This window comes from Cucurbita pepo, chromosome LG01 (genome assembly GCF_002806865.2).
Source record: "Cucurbita pepo subsp. pepo cultivar mu-cu-16 chromosome LG01, ASM280686v2, whole genome shotgun sequence".
Classification (NCBI taxonomy): domain Eukaryota; kingdom Viridiplantae; phylum Streptophyta; class Magnoliopsida; order Cucurbitales; family Cucurbitaceae; genus Cucurbita; species Cucurbita pepo.
Window position 1 is genome coordinate 8,440,783 of NC_036638.1, and position 20,210 is coordinate 8,460,992.

The following is a 20,210-nucleotide window of genomic DNA, read 5'->3' on the forward strand; positions in this document are numbered from 1 at the left end:
ACCACCCCACAAAGATAGGTACGTTTTATCTCTCATCTTCCACTCTTCAATAAATTTATCCCTCCACTCTCTTTAATGCAAACCATATATATTCATTCACAGTCACAACACCACAACACCACTGTTTCGAACTCGAACTCGAACTCGAACCAAAACCGATCTGAATCGACCCATTTACACCTCTAATTACGAAGACGAGCTTTATTCTGTGTTGTAGGAGAGGGGTTGGACCCAATGAATTGGAGGGGATGTGAATTATACTGAATGTTTTTTGGTGTGTTGTCCACAGGAGAAACATTACAAATTGGAATCCAGTGTTAGGCCACTATCACTTGGAGAGCCCACCACATCAAACAGTAAACATTAATGATTAACACAAAAACCATAAGGGTTTTGAAGGGAGACCCCCCTTTACCCCCCACCTTCAAAATTCCTACTTTATTTGCACTACAAATTATTAAACCTAACTATTACACTTGCTCGAGTGTATATCCCAACATCTTAACTTCTTTGTTCGACACTTAAGAACTCGATTAACCTGTTTAAAAGTTAAGATAGGAGCATGAATTTGATACCACTTATCGACCCACTTTGAGTTGTTCGATATTTGAGGATTCTATTGTCATTGTCATGGCTAAGTTTAGAGCATGACTCTGATACCATGTTAGAAATCATGACTCTCTACAATGGTATGATATATGATATTCCCAGAAGGCCTCATATTGCTTTGGGCTTCCCAAAAGGCCTCATATCAATGGAGATGTATTCCTCTACTTATAAACCAACGATTATTCCCTAAATTAACCAATGTGGGACTCACTCCCAACAATCCTCAACAATATCGTCCTTCTTGGGTTTCTCTTTTCGAGCTTTCTCCCGATGTTTTTAAAATGCGACTGCTAGGGAGAGTTTTTCACATCCTTATAAAGAATGTTTCATTCTCCTCCCCTACCGACGTTAGATCTCACAATAAGCTCGTGACTTTATTTTTGGAAAACTCATGGAGATGATGTCTCTTACTTATATTCAACCGAGACTCTAACACAATTTTCTTAATATTTTGAAAAGTCTATTAAAGTTTTGTTAAAATTCATATTAAATACATGTTTTTAGAAACATGTGACATTTGGATGTTTTAAGAAACATATATGTTTTTTAAGAAACAAGAAAACATAACAAATTTGTTACCTGATTAATAGGGTCTTAATTGACAGAATTTGAGATTAGAAACATATAGTCTCAAGTGGTTGATCATGTTATTGGATAAAGGGATGATTGGCCCAGATTTATAAACAACACAACATTCGGAGGATCTGGGCTAGCTACTCATGTCTGCCCCCAACAAGACCAATATTATTCTATACGTATAAAAAGAAAAAACAACCACAGCTTCAACTAAAACTAAAACTTAAACATGATTTTGAGCATAAGCTCTCATAGCAATGGAGATAATATTCATCACTTATAAACTCATGATCTTCCACTAAATTAACCAATGTGGGACTCGCTCCCAATAATTGTCAACAATCCTCCGCTCGAACAAAGTACACTATAAGTCGGGACTCACTCCCAATAATCCTGAAGAGATTGAAATCATGATGCTCCTGAAAATGAGTGTTATTTTGAAATGATCTGATTGGAGAAACGTAGAAAAAAAAATTAAAATAGACAGACATTTCAAAATGATAAAATACTAATATAGCATTGACATAATAATTATAAAGTATAGTTTGAAATAAAAGTTGGGTAAATCCACATTATAATATAGTTTGGTTTACATTATAGTTTAGAGAAATGTGGATAACCCTAAGAAAGAAATGGGAAGTGAGAAAGATGAGAGGCACGACGGAGACTTGGGTGTGTGTTCGGGGCTGGGCATTTGATGACGCCAGAGTGCACGGCCAGGCCATGGCGGGGCCGACACCCAGTTAGGGTCAACTTCTGATGCCGCCCTTCGAACTCGTCTCTTCCACTAAATAATAATTATAATAATCTTAAATACATTTTATTTTTATAAGTTTAGCACTAAATAATAATAATCTTAATGCCGCCCTCCAAAGTTTTAATGGTATTTTCACACTAGGGCTAAATTAATAAGATTGTAACTGCTTATGCTCGTACTTAATGTCTTTGTTGGTACAATGTTTGGTGTCTGACTCCCGATACGATTTGTAACATCCAAATCCACGGTTAATAGATATTATCTACTTTAATCCGTTATGTATCGTCGTCAGCCTCCAGTAGACACTAGAAAGAAGTTTCCACTCGTTTATAAGAAATGTTTCATTTTCCTCCCTAACCCATCGAATATCAAAAAAAGAAAAAAAAAAAAAAAACTCATGCTCTTGAACTTTGAAAAGACTTATTAATACTGTTTTGAAATTTTAAAAATAGCATTAACACAATCACTTTTCAAAAAAAAAAAATAATTTTTTTTGTGTAGGAAAATATATTGACGAAAACCAAACCATGCATCGACACCTTATATATTATTTGAAGAGCATGAATAATTTAATTATTTGTTCTATCGTACGTCCACGTAAACTTAACAACTCAGATGTAATTACTTAGAAATTGTAGGGATAAATTAAGATCACACGATCATAACCCAAAAACTAAAATTATAGTTTCTAAAACGTTATAGAAAAAAGCATTTGATTGGATAAAATGAACATGATATGGTTGAGATAGACTTAGGGTACGTAGGTTATGTTGTAGAATTATGGTATAAGCATTGGAGTATCTGTGGCTGCACATATCACTTAGCCTTCCAGCATTTGAAAGGGCTAATAATGCACTTATGAAGGCCCTTTGCTTATTTTAGATAATAATATTGCTTCAAATAATTTCATATTTCTCTGCACACAAAAGCCACCGACCTTTTATCATTTCAAGTCCTTCCAAAACTATATAATATATTCCCATTATATTTAATTATATTAACGTTTTAATATTATTTTTGTTTTCCTAAGTAAAACGCGTCAAATGAAAATAAAGTAATACTTAAACTTAGTACCGAACCAAGAATTCTCTTTTCTTATCATCAATATTCGAGACCCAGGATTCTATTTTATCATCAATCCAATCACTGTTTCCATTTTTTATTTTTCTTATCAATGAATATATCTCTTTATTTGTATGACTTAGACGTCTCGTATTTTTTGAAAAAGCGATTCGATTGATGGGATTGAGATTGATATTTCAATTTTTCTTCTTCAAACATATTGATTTGATTTGGAGGACGGGTATTTTTTTTCATAAGGGACGGTCCCCTTCTAGGCCTCATGGAGAATGGTTAAATAAGAGACTTCGGCTCGTAAGAGGATAAACTTGAAAGCGGTTGTCAGGACCCTTTGTGCCACCTTAGATACGAAAGGAGGAGGACCCATTGAAGAAAAAAGAGAGTCTAGAGAATAGAGGATGCCCCTTATGAATTCCCATTTTTAGATAATTTCAAGAGAATAGAGGAAGTCAAGTTGACGAGGGCTCGTGTCTGATTGGTAGCTGGTTTGAGAGGATGATCAACCACACTGAAACTGTGCACGGTTCAAACCCATATGAAAGGCAACAGATGAGAGTTTTTCACAACGGGTGAAAGTCTAATAGTCTAACAAAGCTACGTGGAGTAGAAGACTTATGGGTCGTGAACTTTCTCGTAAGATCGAGCCGTTTAAACATGGTTGGTGACGTAATTTTTGGAGTGGGGCCTTTCTCAATGTCGGCCAAGCAAATTTTGGGCTAAAGAATTCCAGCCTTGTTGTGCGAAGCTGATTTGTCATATTCCTGATTAAAAAAAAAAAAGAGAGCTTGGAATGACTCCTTGACGTCGGGTCTAATGTTTTACACAAAAACCAACCCAATATCTAGTCAGCTTATTCTCACGTCAGCCTTTAAAATAATCACCCAAAATTCGAGCCGCTGCTTCTATTTCTCAAGTAGCTGCACGATGTCATGAAAGGCTACCTTTGTGGAGCATAAATAAGAGCCACCCAGCTGCTCTTTTCACAATTTGAACCTTGCATGCCTGTGAGACATGGAAGTTAAGAAGCAAATATGGGGTGTGGTTCCATTTTTGGCGATGGTGAGCTTGGAAGGCTGCACCATTGCATTAACCATAATGGCCAAAACAGCCATTACTTATGGAATGACCACTTTTGTATTTGTTGTGTACACAAACGCTGTTGCTTCCATTGTTCTTCTTCCTTATTCCTTTATCTTTCATTACAATGAGAGGTTCCAATCCCATTTTAACTCCTTGGTTTACTTGATTAAGCAACGCCACTCTTAAAGTTCTTAACTTTAATTTGTTGGTTGGTTCTTGCAGGACGGAGTTTCAACAATCTTTGTTCTCCTTTCCTCTTTTCCTCCGAGTCTTTCTCTTGGGTTTAATAGGGTTTGTCCTCTCTCTCGCCTATAATTCACCTATGTTTTGATACCATTATGTATTGAACTCATTATATTGTGTGTAGGATATGTGTATCTCAAAACCTAGCATTTTTGGGACTAAGCTACAGCTCTCCTATTGTTGTGTGCGCAATGGGTCTTATGCTTCCGGCCATTTCCTTCGTACTTTCGATCATTCTCGGGTAATCTTTTGAAATATATATGTGAGATTCTATGTTCGTTGGAGAGGGTAATGAAGCATTCTTTATAAGAGTGTAGAAACCTCTCCTTAATGGATGCGTTTTAAAACCTTGGGAGAAAGCCCAAAAAGAACAATATTTACTGAAGGTGAGTTTGAGCTGTTACAAATGGTATCAGAGCTAGACATTGGGGTAGTGTGCCGGCGAGGATGTTACACATCAGTTGGATTGGGGAACGAAACACTTCTTATGAGGGTGTAGAAACCTCTTTGTACTGGGCTTGAACTGTTACAAATGGTATTAGAGACAGACAACATGCAGTGTGCCAGCTAGGACGTTGGTTCACAAGGAGGGTGGATTGTGAGATCCCACATCGATTGAAGAGGAGAACGAAACATTCTTTATAAGGGTGTGGAAACCTTTGGATTGTGAGATCCCACATCGATTAAAGAAGAGAACGAAACATTCTTTCTAAGGGTGTAGAAATCTTTCTCTAACGGATACGTTTTAAAACCTTGAGGGGAAGCCCGAAAAAGAAAGTCTAAAGAGGACAATAAGGCTTGGATTATTACAAATGATATTAGAGCTAGACACTGGGCGGTGTGCCAATGAGGACGCTGGGCCTACAAGGGGGTAGATTGTGAGATCCCACATCGATTGAAGAGTAGAACGAAACATTCTTTATAAGGGTGTGGAAACCTCTCTCTCTCATGTATATGTTTTAAAACCTTGAGGGGAAGCCCGAAAAAGAAAGTCCAAAGAGAACAATAGGGCTTAGACGGTTACAAATGATATTAGAGCTAGACACCGGGCGGTGTGCCAATGAGGACGTTAGGCCTATAAGGGAGGTGGATTGTGAGATCCCACATCGGTTGGAGAACGAAACAAAACATTTCTTGTGTGGAAAGTCTCTCTAACAAACGCGTTTTAAAGTCTTGGATATTGTGATTGTTATTATATGGACTAATATGGTTTGAGATGATTCAGGAGGACAAAAATCAACTGGAAAAGCCCCAGCTTCATTACCAAAGTAGTAGGGACAATGATATCAGTTTTAGGAGCAACATCAGAGGAGCTTTACATAGGCCCAGCAGTGCGTCAACATCCATCCTCCTCTTCACATTTACAATTCAAACACAAGCTTCTAGTCTTCACCTCCACAACAGATCGCTGGATCATGGGTGGCCTCTTACTAGCAGCTGCTTCCTTATGCGTCTCAATATGGAACATCATTCAGGTTCATACGAACAACATTACACAATCCCATGATGTTTTTTTTTGCATTAAACTTGACACCCTTTTGTGTTCTCCTCCTTTTGGTCAGCTGGGAGTAATAAAACAATACCCTCAAGTCATGAAAGTTGCCTCCTTTTATAGTTTGGTGGGCACCTTACTCTCTGCAGCAGTGGGCTTCTTTGTAGTCAACGATTCAAGCGCATGGACAATCAAATCCAGCTTCGACCTCTTTCTCATTATTGCAACAGTAAGAAACACATAATTAACTCAATAGAGATGTTGTTTTAGACTGTTTCTGAATGAAAAAGATGAACTTTGTAGGGAATTTTCAGCAGTTTGATTCGAAACCGAGTGCAAATATGGTGCATGCAAATGAAAGGGCCATATTACGTGCCCATGTTCAAGCCTTTTGGCATTCTTTTTGCTACCTTCTTTGGCGTCACCTTCTTTGGAGACACTTTTCACTATGGAAGGTACTAACTTTTTTCCTCGGCCCAACGCTAGTAAATATTGTAATCTTTTAAACTTTACTTTAAAGCTTTAAAATACGTCTGCTATGGAAAGGTTTCCACATTTTTATAAAGGGTGTTTCATTCTCCTTCCCAACGAATGAATATTATAATTAGATTAACCTTTTAAGCGGGAATGATTGGCAGTGTGATGGCAGCATTTATAGCTGGAATGGGATATTTGACAGTAATGTGGGGGCAAATCATCGAAGATAATGGAGTGGGTGAAGACAAAGATGACAAGAATAATGACCATTTGTCTTCTGCCAAACTTCCACTTCTGGACGAAGAATCAAAAGTGTAACAACGTATATATATATATATATATATATATATATATATATAAAAAGATGATCAGGAACAGTTATTTTGAATGAAATTCTGATCAGAAGAACCCTATCGCTTTCTTAGAATCTCAGGGTTGAAATCAAATGTAGATATATTATTGTTATTGTGCCGTGTTAAATGGGATCCTTATGTTTTGAATGTGATGTTATTACTACAATAATTTTGGATTATGATGTCTCTTTCATAATGTTATTGAATTCATACTAAATCGTTATCTTTCTAAATGTCACGGTAGGGTGGTAGGGTACAATGATGATTGTGCAACGAAGACAATTTAGAATTACTACTAATGTTATTTTATATATTATTATGATGACAACTCTGAACTTATATCGTTTCTAATTCCACGTGTAATAAACTTTATTTTTTAGTTTAGTATTATAGCTGAGTTATGTTCATGTTCAAATTAGAAAACGAGATGTCATCAAAGTTCCATATTAATGTCATGTGAGATCCCTTGTCGATTGAAGAGGGGAAGAACGAAGCATTTCTTATAAGAGTAGAGTGTAAAAATCTCTTTTAGTAGTCTTGTTTTAAAATCATGGGACTGACGATGATACATAACGAGCCAAAGTGGACAATATCTACTGACGGTGGGCTTGAATTGTTACAAATGGTATCAAAGCCAGACACTATGCAGTGTGCTAATGAGAACACTGGACCCTTGTGAGATCCCACATCTGTTGGAGAGGGGAAGAACGAAACATTTCTTACCCCAAAGTGGAATTGACCGATGGTAGTTGGTCGAAGCTCCAGTAGGTAGCCACTCCCTTCTCAGGGAACCGTACGTGAGACTTCCGTATCATATGGCTCCGTCCCGAGCTTCCTCGGCCCTTGTCATTAGACTGTAGAAACCTCTCTCTAGTAGACGCGTATTAAAATCGTGAGACTGATAACGATACATAACGAGCCAAAACGGACAATATCTACTAGCAGTGGGCTTGAGCTCTTACAAATGATATTAGAGCCAGACATCAAGCGGTGTGCCAGCGAGGATACTAGGTCCTCAAGGGGGTGGGGATTGTGAGATCCCACCTCGGTTGGAAATGAGAAGAAACATTTTTTATAAGGGCGTAGAAACCTCTCCCTAATGGACGCGCTTTAAAATCATGAGACTGAGACGATACGTAACGAATTAATAGACAATATCTGCTAGTGGCACCCATAACAACAGCCAGCAACAGCAACAGGTGACAGGCTTCATACGTCACTGGTTCCTTATAAATAACCTTCCATACATCTCACCACAACCATCTCAAAGACATCAACCGCAAGCTACTCCATCAGCCGCTGGCTGTACTCATAAACCAATTCATTTGATTTGATTGTGTGAGACAAGGTTCTGGGGGATTTATAATTGGACGAGGCAGCAGAATGGTTTAGAGCTCAATCGAAAGCGTGCTTGCTGTCGGGTCAACGGTAGACGACAACGAGGATGTCTCAGCCATCAAGAATTTGAGCATTGGAAAGATCCTGCACAAAACAAACAGAAGAGTGAAACTCAAAGAATTTGATCATTGGAAGAATTTTTTCAGAAAAGAACCAATATTAAGAACTTCCAAACCTGCACTTACCCACGTTTGCTGCATAATTTAACACGATTAGAACGGGGGAAGGTTCGTCTTCTTCGTCGCCTCTCCTGCATAAAAGCTTTGCTGCATAGCATATCTCTCCTGAGTAAGCAACATAGCACATATACTTTTTCATGTAAGAACAGATACTGTAGGATCTAATTCAGCTCCCAATCCGGCTCATGATCATCATGAATGATCTTTCCACCGGCTGCTGTAAGTGCATCTACAAGATTCTTTATCTATATAAAATATCATCTAAATCTTCACTGTCGTTACTTCATTTCCCGGATTAACGACTTCCAGCATCTGATAAGAGACTACAGAATCGGATGAACCTTTGTCAGTGGTGGATGAGTCCATGACTTCGTGAACGAATCGCTGATACCATTTTAAGATTACAGCAGAGAGGAATGAAGTTCTTGATCATAAAGTAATATTTTTCTCAGTAATCAGTGATAGCTCAAGCCCAAACCCACCGCTAGCAGATATGTCCACTTTAGCCCGTTACAAATCACCGTCAGTTTCACAATTTTGAAATGCGTCTACTATGGAGAGGGTCTAGCCCTACTCCGACCAATGCCTCACACCGTCAGGTGACTAGCTTTGATACAATTTGTAACAACCCAAGCCTACCTCTAACAAATATTGTTCACTTTGGCCCATTACATATCGCCGTCAGCCTCACGGTCTTGAAATGCGTCTGCTACGGAGAGGTTTCCACACCCTTGTAAGGAATGCTTCGTTCTCCTCTCCAACCAATGTGTGACTTCTCGACAGCTACTTAGAGTTACAGTATCTGATCAGATAGTTTTAACTTTCTTCAGCAACCATCCAATAACATAAAGATCTAAACCAAACATAATGATGGAAAAGATTGAATTCCAACTTGAACAACTATATTTTCTTGACAAAAGATAATCAAGAAAGAAGTTACAGTATCTAATCTACAAATATGTACAGAGTAATTTAGTTGCAAACCTTAGCTTTACGGAGGAAAAAGAAAAATATGTTATTCACCTCAGCAGAACGTGGAACAATTTGTCTATGCAAATAGAAAATTCATTCCTCAACAGAAAATGGTGCATCTGACTCAGGACTGCGCATGGTGATGGCAGGAAGCTCCTTGCACATCAAGTGCTTGCGCCTCTGCAGCATCAACAAGCTTATTATGGTATCCGTCTGCACAACGGTGTAGCCAGCTTTTGTATACATATTGAAAGGAGCTGTGTCAATCATTCTACAATGCAGGAACACCTCCCTTGAGGTACTCATTTGTGAGATCAATTCCTCACCAGCCTTCAAAAGATGCCACCCAATACCCCTCCTGAAAGTTCCACAGTTTCACCTAATATGAGTCTATTATACTTGATGCAATCTCAGGGACAAACCCAGTTCAGAATGGTGAGGATTATAGCAAGCTAAGCCTTAACAATTATAGCCAGTTGAACATGAACAAATGGTTGCAGAACATAATTGTGATGTAAATATACCTCCGAAGCTCCTTTTTAACAGTCATGTTGCATATGTAAGGCGAATCCTTGGGAGGTGTAGGAGTGGGGGGAGATGCATTGGCACCTCGCTTGTCAAAGGACACCTCCACTGTGCCGGCCAGCTCTTCAGCCTCCTCTTCTTCCCCATTTTTGCCTTTATAAAACCCAATAAGTGTAGCGGTATGGGGCATCAAGGCCCTTCGTTCAATCAAATACTGTTTCACCAAAAATCTCAGCAAAGAAATATAGCCAGAAGGCCAGAACATGGACTCCGCAAATGACTCCGCTAGCAACCCAACAGTGGCATCAAGTTCACAATCCCTCATAACCCGAACCCACATCGACCCAGATTCCAATTCCTGGAAATACTCAAAATCCCCAAGCAACTTGAGCCTCTCGTACTCATCGTTGGTCAGAAATCGACCAGTCCGAAGTGGGTCTTCGAGAAGCGAAGAATCCAATGTCGTGGGCGATGAACCAAGCGGAGCTGATGAGGTTTTGAAGAACTGATTCTGAGTTTTGAGCAAAAGGGGAAATGGGTACGAAGAAATGGGCAGAGCGGGAAAAGATCGATGGTGTATGAAGTGGCGCGGAAGAAGACGATGGCGGTGTAGATCCAAAGGGAACGAGAAGGAGGAGGCTATGGCCATAGAATGCAGAGCTCGCTAATTTCAGGGGAATCGATAAGATTCGATTGTATTGTCATCGCTGATTATTAATTAAACATCGATTCGTGGAATAATGCTAATCAAGTCAAAAACACTAAAATTCATGGACCATAAAACACAAAAAAACTTAATATCATAAGGTTTTTCCCGGAAATTTCTGCTGGGTTTCTCTAAATTTTGAACGTTAATTTTTATATCACGCAAGTATTTCTAGGGATCAACTGATGATGTACAAATAAAGTTATTAAATTTTTTAAAATTTTAACAAAAATACAAAATTGTTATTAAAATTTTGAAAATTTAGACAACTTTTATAGCAAATATTACTAAAAATTAGAGTTAAATTTATACATTAGGTAAATAAATAAATAAATAAATAAATATATATATATATATTTTTTAAGAGCAAAACAAATACAATTTTGATTATTAATGATAAATAAATTTAAATTTTGAATTAAAATAAATATAATATTTAATTAAATGGACTTGATTTTAAAAAGAAAAAAATCTAATAAACAAATTTAAATTAGAAAAAAAAAGGGAAAATTTTAAAGATTTTTTTTTTGTTTGGTGTAATTATTGAAAATAAAAATGTATTTATATATTTAAACACGTGATTAATAATTAGATAAGTAGAGTTATTTTATATTAGTGTTTTGAAATAAAATAGTGTAAAGAAAAGCCCTAATTGAGATGAAGATTGGAGAATTCAGTCTTACCCAACTCCTTTAGGAGGAGGAAGAGCTGTTCAATTTTTGTAGAAGAGGAAGGAGAAAATGGCACTGGACAGCGGCAATGGGGATGACTTCTCTGTTGGGTCATTCTTCTCAATCAAGACGACCTTAGGGGATGAATTTCAAGCACAAGTCATTACCTTTGACCGCCCCTCCAACATCCTCGTCCTTCATATCCTTTCTGGGTTTCTAGCTTTTTGTGTTAATCAATCTGGGTTCTTGAATTCCTTAACTTCGTTTCTGTTCTCTTTGTCTTGGATTGACACAGGAAGGTTCGAAACCAGGACCTCGTAGGAACATAAGGCTGCTGAAAGCCAATTATATAAAAGAATTTTCGTTTTTGGGACATGGGGAAGATCCTCTTGATCTCAAAAACTGTTACCTTGATCTCAATACTCTCCGTGCTAGAGAGGAACTCGCCATTAGGTACCTCAATAATCTGTTCTAAATTTTTGTGGGTTTTCGTTGCTTAATCGTGATTTTAGTTGTTTCTGTTCAATTACATGTTCTGTTTCTCCTTTGGTCGTACTGGGTTTTGCAGGCAAGCAGAAATAGAGGCGGAGAGAATAGGAGTGGGTGTGACAAGCGAGGCGCAAAGTATTTTTGACGCCTTGTCTAAAACGTAAGTTTAGTTGTCCTTTGTTGGTAGGAATATTTGGAAAGTGTACTTCGATTTATTTTCTACTATTTTTAGTCCATGTCCACGCATTTATGTAACATGTGGCAATTTTATCAGTTTTCTTTGTCATGCAAAATGTTCCTATTGGTTTCACATTAAGAGAATCCATGAATGCTCTTATATGTTTCTTTATGTGCGTTGGGTTGACAAACTTGTTCACGGGTCATTGCAAGCGGGCATTGGTTACAATGGAACGGAATCACTCCCTGCAGCTCTTCTGTTGAAGTTCTTTTAAAAGCTTATGTTACAATGGAATGGAAATTTTTTTATTATTGTGATGAGTAATTGGATCATGGAACCAATATTTCTAATGAGTTTGTGGTACTTTTATGGACGTTGTTAAGGTATTGATGACAACTAGGAAGTCTGATAATGGTCTGCTTGATGTTTTAATATCTTTGGTTAGTTATCATATTAGATCCCACATGGTTTATAGAGAGGAATGAGTGCCAGCAAGGATGTTGGTCTTGAAGGGGGTGGATTGTGAAATCCTACGTCGGTTGGAGAGAGGAACGAGTGCCAGCGAGGACGCTGAGCTCTTAAGGGGGGTGGATTATGAGTCCCACATCAGTTGGAGAGGAGAATGAAACATTTTTTATAAGGAGGGGAAGCCCGAAAGGGAAAGCCCAAAGAGGACAATACTTGCTAGCGGTGGGCTTGGGGTGTTACATATCACTTATATTCAAAAGACCACGGTGCATTATTGTGCCATATATTTCCTATAGTGTTCACAATGGACGAGATGGAATTGATTTATTCTCTTAGGAGCATTGAAATATGAATATCATTGTCCAAGTCGGTCAGCATAGTACTTTTTTCTCTCTGAACATTTGCCTCAGTGTTTCTGGGGTAATGGAAAACAAAGAAATCATGCTATAACTCTTAAGAAGTCTTTGAATGATATAACATTAAGGCTTTACTTTTTTCCCTAAACTATGTATGGTAGTTCTTACATCTTTTGGTTTCTATGATATTGTTCTTGGTCCGAACTTTTTGAATGCCGTGATAGTTGTATACTAGCACCACTAGAGTAGTTTTACATATAATTGCTTTCCAACATTTTTGGAACTTATTTACTTTTGTCATTCCCAATGCCAAAGTCATAGTTGGTATTATTGTGATGCAAGTTCCTTGATTTGAAGTTGGAATGACTATGTTAGTTTAAGTTCAATTAGGTATTTTAAGAACTTAATTTTTTCAGCCCTGCCTGGTCTTTTTCTCCTGTTATGGAGTAAAAATTAGAGAATGGTTTGGGCACCTGGTGGGGTTGCAAACCCAAGTAAGCTCATCTGATGATCTAATTTTGTGAGGCATGTTCATACAGAATTTCAGATACTACCGAAACGAATCGTGATAGGCTTTAATCTTCTCAAACTTTCTATAGTATTGATCATTTTCTCTTGCTGTTTCAGCTGTATAATTTTTCTACTTCGTAGACTCTGCACTATTGTTTTGATATTCTGACTAAGGCGATCAGTGCAATCCTAGGCTTCCTGTTCGCTGGGACAAGACTGTGATAGTTGTAATGAATGAAGTACGTGTTAGCAGTCCCTATCTACCAGAATCTGTTTCTGGAGGCACCCCTGCTGCCAATGAGCGGGTGAAGAAAGTGGTAAGCATCTATTAGTAATGTTCTTAACCATGGATATTACTAGCTTTTCACTTCTTTCCTTGCAATGCCTTGCACAAACCTCTTTACCTATACATTCTTTTGTTCTCTTAAAGCTTGAACTGGAGAGGAAGCGGTTGCAAGTTCGCGGAGGTGGTGGTCAGTGATGGTTATTGATCCTTATCCTTCTTTTCTGGGTGATAGGCGATTACCGGTACTGTACCGAGCCTTTTGCTAATGAGGGGAAGGTACAATCTCTTTTAGAGGCATCTCCATGTCAGCAATCATGAAGGGATTTAGTGTTTGAGTGGTACCTAATCTGTTGCCGAAGTTTTTATGTTTACTGAACTTCTGGTGGTCGATTTTTTCCTGTTTATGGACTGCACTGGACACACCCTGGCAAAGCTTTTTGGGTGTCCATGTTTAAGGTTTCCAAGATTTGCTCTGTTGCAATCTATCAAAATTGAAATGAGCAAAGTCAGATGTAATAACTGCCCACCTTTTATTCAACCATAATGTCTTACCTCTCAACTTTTTTGTGTTTACTATCAAACATCATGAACACGTGTTTGACGTAATTGATGCGCTGGGCGTCTAATCGTTTGAGGTTTAAGATCATCTCTATATTTGTTATCTGCTCCTCTTTCATTCTCATTAGTTAGAGTAGAGAATATTTTGTGAAATTACATTTTTCAGATGGAAGCTTCAACAGGGTACTTGGTATGGCGCCAAAAGAACGCTGAATTTTCCTTTTTCATACCCTTTCTTTCCCCCTTTGTTATGATGTCCTTTACTTTTACTAATGGCCCCATTATAGGTTGCTTCTTTATTCCTCTTTTGAATTTGGTAAGCTGATTCTTAAGCCTTACGCTGTGATATTTGGAAATGGAAAGAAATGTTTTTGGGCCATCTGGTTCAGGGAATCAAATGATATCATTTTATCTGCCCTTTCTCCCCTCAAGGACGGCCGACTTTGAAGGCATTCAAAGAAAAGACCTCTTAACATTGATTTGTAGGCACTCATTAACATTGATTCTTCTTTAATGGAATCGTATTCTTTTAAGTTGACACCACTGACCAAAATAAGGAATTTGATACGGATCCTTTCGAGTCATTAGCAGAATTTTATGTCTGAATCGAACAAATTACTTACCAAACAATAATAAACCAATCTAAATTAGGATGCAATATGTGAGATTTCACATTGGTTTGGGAGGAAAACGAAGCATTCTTCATGATGCGTTTTAAAAACCTTGAGGGGAAGTCTGAAGGAGAAAACCCAAAAAAGACAGTATCTCGATAGGTTTGGGCCGGTTATACAATCTCACTCAATTCATTTAGTTTCCAGAGAACCTGCTCTTGGAGGGTGTGTTACTGCCAAATTTTACACATGGGTTTGAATTTTTGTTATCTTATGAATTGTTGTAATTGGTGAATGCAAACCAGAATCCTCGCTGGCCTGCTGCAATCTCAGTCGCTGAAACAAGTCTCCAGGCAAGAGGGCCTGTCTGCATTTGACAATACATGGCAAGAGGGTAAAGTCTCAAGAGCCATTTTCATAACGCATGTAAGCTTATTTTCTGGTGAGACTTGAAGCATCAGAAACTTGATACTTGGGGATGTTTTTTTTTTCTGGTATGATAAACAAGAAAAGATCAGAGCTGAATGATCTGAACTCCAAAGAAGTTGTTTTTTCTTTAGCAAGTAGAGGGTAATTGCTTAAACTAAGTGCATAGATTCGCAGAGTAGATGGTGGGGAAAGCTTTCAATACAAGACTTCATCTTTATTAACGAACTAGGATGCTTTTTTGGTTTTAGGCTACAGATAGGCGTGATGGTTTCTTTCTTACTTCAAGAGAGGTATCACTCTTTTTGCTTCTTTTCATATCTCTAATTCACCTTTATGTTTCCATGTCCTACAAACCCAAGTGAGTTTTGAGCTGTAAAAACTCATTTTTCCATGTTCACACTCCCAAGTTTCTTCCAAGTTCTTTCACTCCAATTGCTTGCCTTCTGAAACTTTGGCTCCTGTTTGATTTTGGTGTTCTATTTCTTGGTTTTCGTGTGGGATAAAGACATAACTTTGATCTGGAAGTTTGACTTGTTGGTATTTTGCCTTATGTTCGTACTTCTTGGGTTTTTAAGAATTCAAGAAGTTTGAGTTTTTATTTATAACATTAGAAGACAATACTTGGGATAAGAGCAGTGGATTATTTAGAAGAGGGGAAGGAGAAGAAAAAGAAGCATGGCAGGAGGTGGAACGTCTGCACCACCGCCAAAACAGGAGGAGCTGCAGCCACACCCAGTAAGAGAGCAGCTACCAAATGTTTCATATTGCATAACCAGTCCTCCTCCATGGCGTAAGTTCCTCAAGTTTTCACTTTTTCCTTACCTCATTGTTAAATACATAGCTGTTCTTAAGAAGAATATTTAGCTTTTTAATGAGGTTTTGATCTTCAAACCTCACTTCAAGTTTGTCCTCTAATGTTTTTATATCCATATTTATTTGTTTGCATATTCTAACCTCCATTGTTCTAAATCTGAAATGCAGCCGAAGCAATTCTACTTGGTTTCCAACATTACTTGGTCATGCTGGGAACAACAGTGCTAATTCCAACCTCTCTGGTTCCCCAAATGGGAGGAGGAAATGTAAGCTTACAATTATTTCTTGTTTCTTGATGAATGTTAAATGTAAATCTCAATTATATTACTGCAAAAATTCATTTCAGGAGGAGAAAGCAAAGATGATCCAAACACTGCTTTTTGTTGCTGGTTTAAACACATTGCTCCAAACGTTTTTCGGTACTCGTTTACCTGCAGTAATTGGAGCGTCGTACTCCTATGTGCCGACAACAATTTCAATCATTTTGGCGGGTCGATATAGTGACATTGTGAATCCCCAGGAGGTAACCTCGTTGATTGATATCATCTACTACAATAATCTCACTCTCATGTCCTCATTTAACTCGAGATAACTCTGACTTATCTGATCCGTAATGTATATCAGAAATTCGAGAAAATTATGCGTGGAATTCAGGGTGCCCTCATTGTTGCCTCAACTCTTCAGATTGTCGTCGGTTTTAGCGGCCTTTGGCGAAATGTTGCAAGGTTTGTCTTCAGCCTGTTGTACTTCTATGAAGCTTTTCAGGGGGTGCAAATCCCTGTACAGTGAGTTTCAATCGTAACTCTTTTTGACTCTTGTAATCCAAAAGCATGCTCTTTTGTACTTGTTCAGGTTATTGAGCCCACTCTCTACTGTTCCTTTGGTGGCCTTGTCAGGATTTGGGTTATATGAATTGGGTTTCCCAGTGGTATGTATTTTGTAACTGTTCGAAGGAAACTGAAGAACTCAATTCTCTCTTTGTAGTCTCCTTCTTACAGCATGTTCTTGTTTGTCTTGTAGCTGTCAAAATGTGTGGAGATTGGGCTTCCACAGCTCATCCTTCTGGTGGTATTCTCACAGGTACAAGCAAATCTTTCAAGCACCAATCATGACTGAAGGATCTTCGAGTAATTTCGCTTTTGATCTCGCTCGCTCAAGATAAGATTTGGATCTTATTAAACGTAGAATCTAAATTGTTTTGCAGTATATACCTCATTTGATAAATGGCGAAAGACACGTATTCGACCGTTTTGCTGTTATATTTTCAATTCTGATTGTTTGGATGTATGCTCACCTACTCACTGTGGGTGGTGCATATAAGAATGTGGGTGTAAAGACTCAACTAAGCTGTCGTACTGATCGTGCTGGAATTATAGGCGGTTCTCCATGGTAAGACTAAAATCTAAAATCAACTCTCCTGTTTCCTGTCATGTTCTATTTTCATTCGAAAGTTTGCATATAAAACGTCGGTATGCATGAATACGTCGTTCAACTGATACTCGAACTGATAATAGGATTAGTATCCCATATCCCTTTCAATGGGGTGCACCCACATTTGATGCTGGAGAAGCTTTTGCAATGATGGCTGCTTCATTTGTTGCACTCGTAGAGGTTTTTTTCCATTATTTTCGTGACCTTACGAGCATTTATTTGTCGTAAACTTAGACATCATTGCTTACATTTGGAACAATGTTTTTGGTGTGTGACAGTCTACTGGTGCCTTCTTTGCTGTGTCTAGATATGCTAGTGCAACTCCTCTCCCGCCATCTATTCTTAGCCGTGGTGTCGGTTGGCAGGTACTTAAAGTTACTTCCTACAAGAGAAAATGTGCAAAACAATCATATATTTGAAAATTTTGCTTGTTCTTATTCTGTTTCCTGATGATCTTAGGGAGTGGCCATCTTGTTTTCTGGTATATTTGGCACAGGAAATGGATCGTCAGTAGCCATGTAAGATCTCTGCAACAACTAAGACTAAGAGATTTGATTCATTAACCTGTCTTTCTTTACTAACATCATGAACCATCTCGTAACTTCTCCATACAGTGAAAACGCCGGGTTGTTAGCATTAACGCGTGTCGGTAGCCGTAGAGTGGTTCAAATATCTGCTGGTTTTATGATTTTCTTTTCCATTCTGGGTAAGATAAGAGAAGTCCATGTTCCATTGATCACTGTCATCTTTTTAGCTCTGTACTAACATTATGGATACGGATGCGTATCAGGAAAATTTGGAGCCGTTTTCGCTTCAATCCCTGCGCCGATAATTGCAGCTCTGTACTGCTTTTTCTTTGCCTATGTTGGTATGTTTTTTTGAAGTTGAGAATTCTCTGCTATATTCATATCAGAATGCTTAACTTTGTCTGGTTTAAATCAATGGTGCAAGAGCAGGTTCAGCTGGCCTTAGCTTCCTTCAGTTTTGTAATCTCAACAGTTTTAGGATCAAGTTCATATTAGGCTTCTCTATCTTCATGGGGCTCTCAATTCCTCAGTACTTCAACGAGTACACCGCTGTTAACGGTTACGGTCCGGTCCACACGAAAGCAAGATGGGTATGATTCAGTCTCCTACCACTTTTATATCAGCATCAAAACCATTTGATAATCAGTGATTTAGTCAGTTTTGAACTCCTTGTTTCAGTTCAATGATATGATCAACGTGCCGTTCGCATCCGAGCCATTTGTTGCTGGATTTTTGGCTCTGTTCCTCGACGTTACGTTACACAAAGACAATGCAGCAACAAAGGACAGAGGAATGCAGTGGTGGAATAAATTCCGCTCGTTCAAGACCGATACAAGAAGCGAAGAATTCTATTCTCTTCCTTTCAACCTCAACAAGTTTTTCCCATCTGTTTGACTTCACTCCAGATTAAATGGTTTTGCTGTCTTGACATCGAGTTGAAGGCTATGCCTATATTCACTGTGAGATTTACAACACCACTCCCTTTTCACTCTAATTAAAGCATGATGGACAAACACAGCAATGTGATAGCGTAGAATGCCTCATAGTACCTGCCTTTTTATTCCATTTTTTCCTTGAGAAAAAAAGCCATAAGTTTCAAAGGGCTTGTTGTAACAGTCCAAGCCCACTGCTAATAAATATTATCCATTTTGACTCGTTACGTATCGTTATCTAAGAGATTTCTACGTGCAGATACTTTAGAAGGAACCGAGTAGGAAACAGAGGCACAGAAGTGTGGATGCATTGAAACCTCTCAATCCCATGGGCTTGTGGGTGTGGCAGGGCATTGGGGTTAGGGAGTTGGGTCCCATAGTGGGGATTGTTTTGTAATGGAAAGGAGTATTAAAGAAAAAAGAGCTAAAAAACACAAGAGATTACCACTAAATTAACCTCCAATCTGAAACCAAAAAGTGTGTGTTAAAAGACACGTGATTAGCCTAACATGTTCCTTCCAAATGTCCTCTAAACCAGAGGCAAAAGCTTGTGTGATGTGATCAAATCCATGGCTTAGTTGGGTGACAACCTGACCATTTCTAACTGTAATGTCACTCTCTGATTGCTCAAACAATCGTGGGACGTGGAGGGTGATGTTCTTTGCCCACCCTTAATAATTCAGCCTTCATTCTTCCTTTTTCTTTCTTTCTCTCCTCTAGCATACACTTTTTAAAAACCTTGAAAGGGAAAGCTTAAAGAGGACAAGGGAAAGCTCCTCTAGCATACACTAGCCGGCTGTTACATTAGTTTTAGAGCCAGACACTAGGCGATGTGTCAGCGAGGACATTGAGCCCCAATGGGGTGGACATCGAGAGGTGTGCCAGCAAAGACGCTAGGCCCCCAAGGGAGGTGGATTGTGAGATCTCACATAAATTAGACAGGGGACAAGTACCAGTGAGGACGCTGAGCCCGGTGGATTGTGAGATCCCAATTAGAGAGGGGAACAAGTGCCAGCAAGTACGCTGTGTCCCGAAGGTGGGTGAATTGTGAGATTCCACATCGATTGGAGAGGAGAGGAGAACAAGTGCTAACGAGGACGCTGAGCCCCGAAGGTGGATGGATTATGACATCCCACATTGATTGGAGAAGGGAACGAGTATCAGTGAGAACGCTGAGCCTCAAAGGTGGGTGGATTGTGAGATCTCACATCGGTCAGAGAGGAAAACGAAACATTCTTTATAAGAGAGATAGAAACCTCCTTCTAACAAACGCGTTTTATACACCAACATAAAGGCAAGAATTTCACCTTCAATTCTAATGAGAACACGAACAAAAAAACTCGATTCTTTTATAAGATGCATGAACTTTGGCGACTTAACATCAACTTAAGCTTGTCTTGTAAAAGTGAGCACTTTCAATCACCATGATATGAAAACCCCTTGAGCCTTCTCCAACATCTTTTATATTCTCTTTTCCTCATCACAAGAGCTTAAATACAAAGTG

General features: G+C 38.6%; 4 protein-coding genes across 14 annotated transcripts; 3 read left to right on the forward strand and 1 right to left on the reverse strand.

Annotated features, from left to right (window-relative positions):
• Window positions 1–4,033: 4,033 nt before the first annotated feature.
• On the forward strand, window positions 4,034–6,632 carry LOC111793158 (WAT1-related protein At1g70260-like). Its single transcript, XM_023675296.1, has 7 exons — window positions 4,034–4,233; window positions 4,325–4,393; window positions 4,470–4,586; window positions 5,571–5,820; window positions 5,908–6,066; window positions 6,141–6,292; window positions 6,476–6,632. Exons 1-7 carry the CDS (start codon window positions 4,034–4,036, stop codon window positions 6,630–6,632), a joined length of 1,104 nt encoding a protein of 367 aa, XP_023531064.1.
• Window positions 6,633–9,109: 2,477 nt separating this feature from the next.
• Window positions 9,110–10,549, reverse strand: LOC111793978. The gene is made up of 2 exons (XM_023676321.1): window positions 9,741–10,549; window positions 9,110–9,574 (listed from the first exon to the last, which is right to left on the reverse strand). Exons 1-2 carry the CDS (start codon window positions 10,388–10,390, stop codon window positions 9,310–9,312), a joined length of 915 nt encoding a protein of 304 aa, XP_023532089.1. The 5' UTR covers window positions 10,391–10,549; the 3' UTR covers window positions 9,110–9,309.
• Window positions 10,550–11,064: 515 nt separating this feature from the next.
• On the forward strand, window positions 11,065–14,051 carry LOC111800874 (protein LSM12 homolog A). The gene is made up of 5 exons (XM_023684780.1): window positions 11,065–11,317; window positions 11,412–11,571; window positions 11,687–11,767; window positions 13,313–13,436; window positions 13,550–14,051. The coding sequence occupies exons 1-5, from the start codon at window positions 11,188–11,190 to the stop codon at window positions 13,598–13,600; spliced, it is 546 nt and encodes a 181-aa protein (XP_023540548.1). The 5' UTR covers window positions 11,065–11,187; the 3' UTR covers window positions 13,601–14,051.
• Window positions 14,052–14,669: 618 nt separating this feature from the next.
• LOC111800881 (nucleobase-ascorbate transporter 7-like) lies at window positions 14,670–18,933 on the forward strand. 11 transcript variants are annotated; one of them, XM_023684810.1, is made up of 16 exons: window positions 14,670–15,000; window positions 15,252–15,293; window positions 15,579–15,793; window positions 15,985–16,082; window positions 16,163–16,339; window positions 16,441–16,541; window positions 16,669–16,744; window positions 16,837–16,896; window positions 17,021–17,205; window positions 17,331–17,427; window positions 17,526–17,612; window positions 17,707–17,765; window positions 17,862–17,953; window positions 18,038–18,115; window positions 18,204–18,364; window positions 18,453–18,933. In XM_023684810.1, exons 3-16 carry the CDS (start codon window positions 15,679–15,681, stop codon window positions 18,666–18,668), a joined length of 1,602 nt encoding a protein of 533 aa, XP_023540578.1. In that variant the 5' UTR covers window positions 14,670–15,000; window positions 15,252–15,293; window positions 15,579–15,678; the 3' UTR covers window positions 18,669–18,933. The 11 variants fall into 11 exon arrangements, with proteins under 11 accessions (XP_023540578.1, XP_023540595.1, XP_023540618.1 ...); XM_023684827.1 differs by having other exon boundaries at window positions 15,615–15,793; XM_023684850.1 differs by having other exon boundaries at window positions 15,618–15,793.
• Window positions 18,934–20,210: the final 1,277 nt, after the last annotated feature.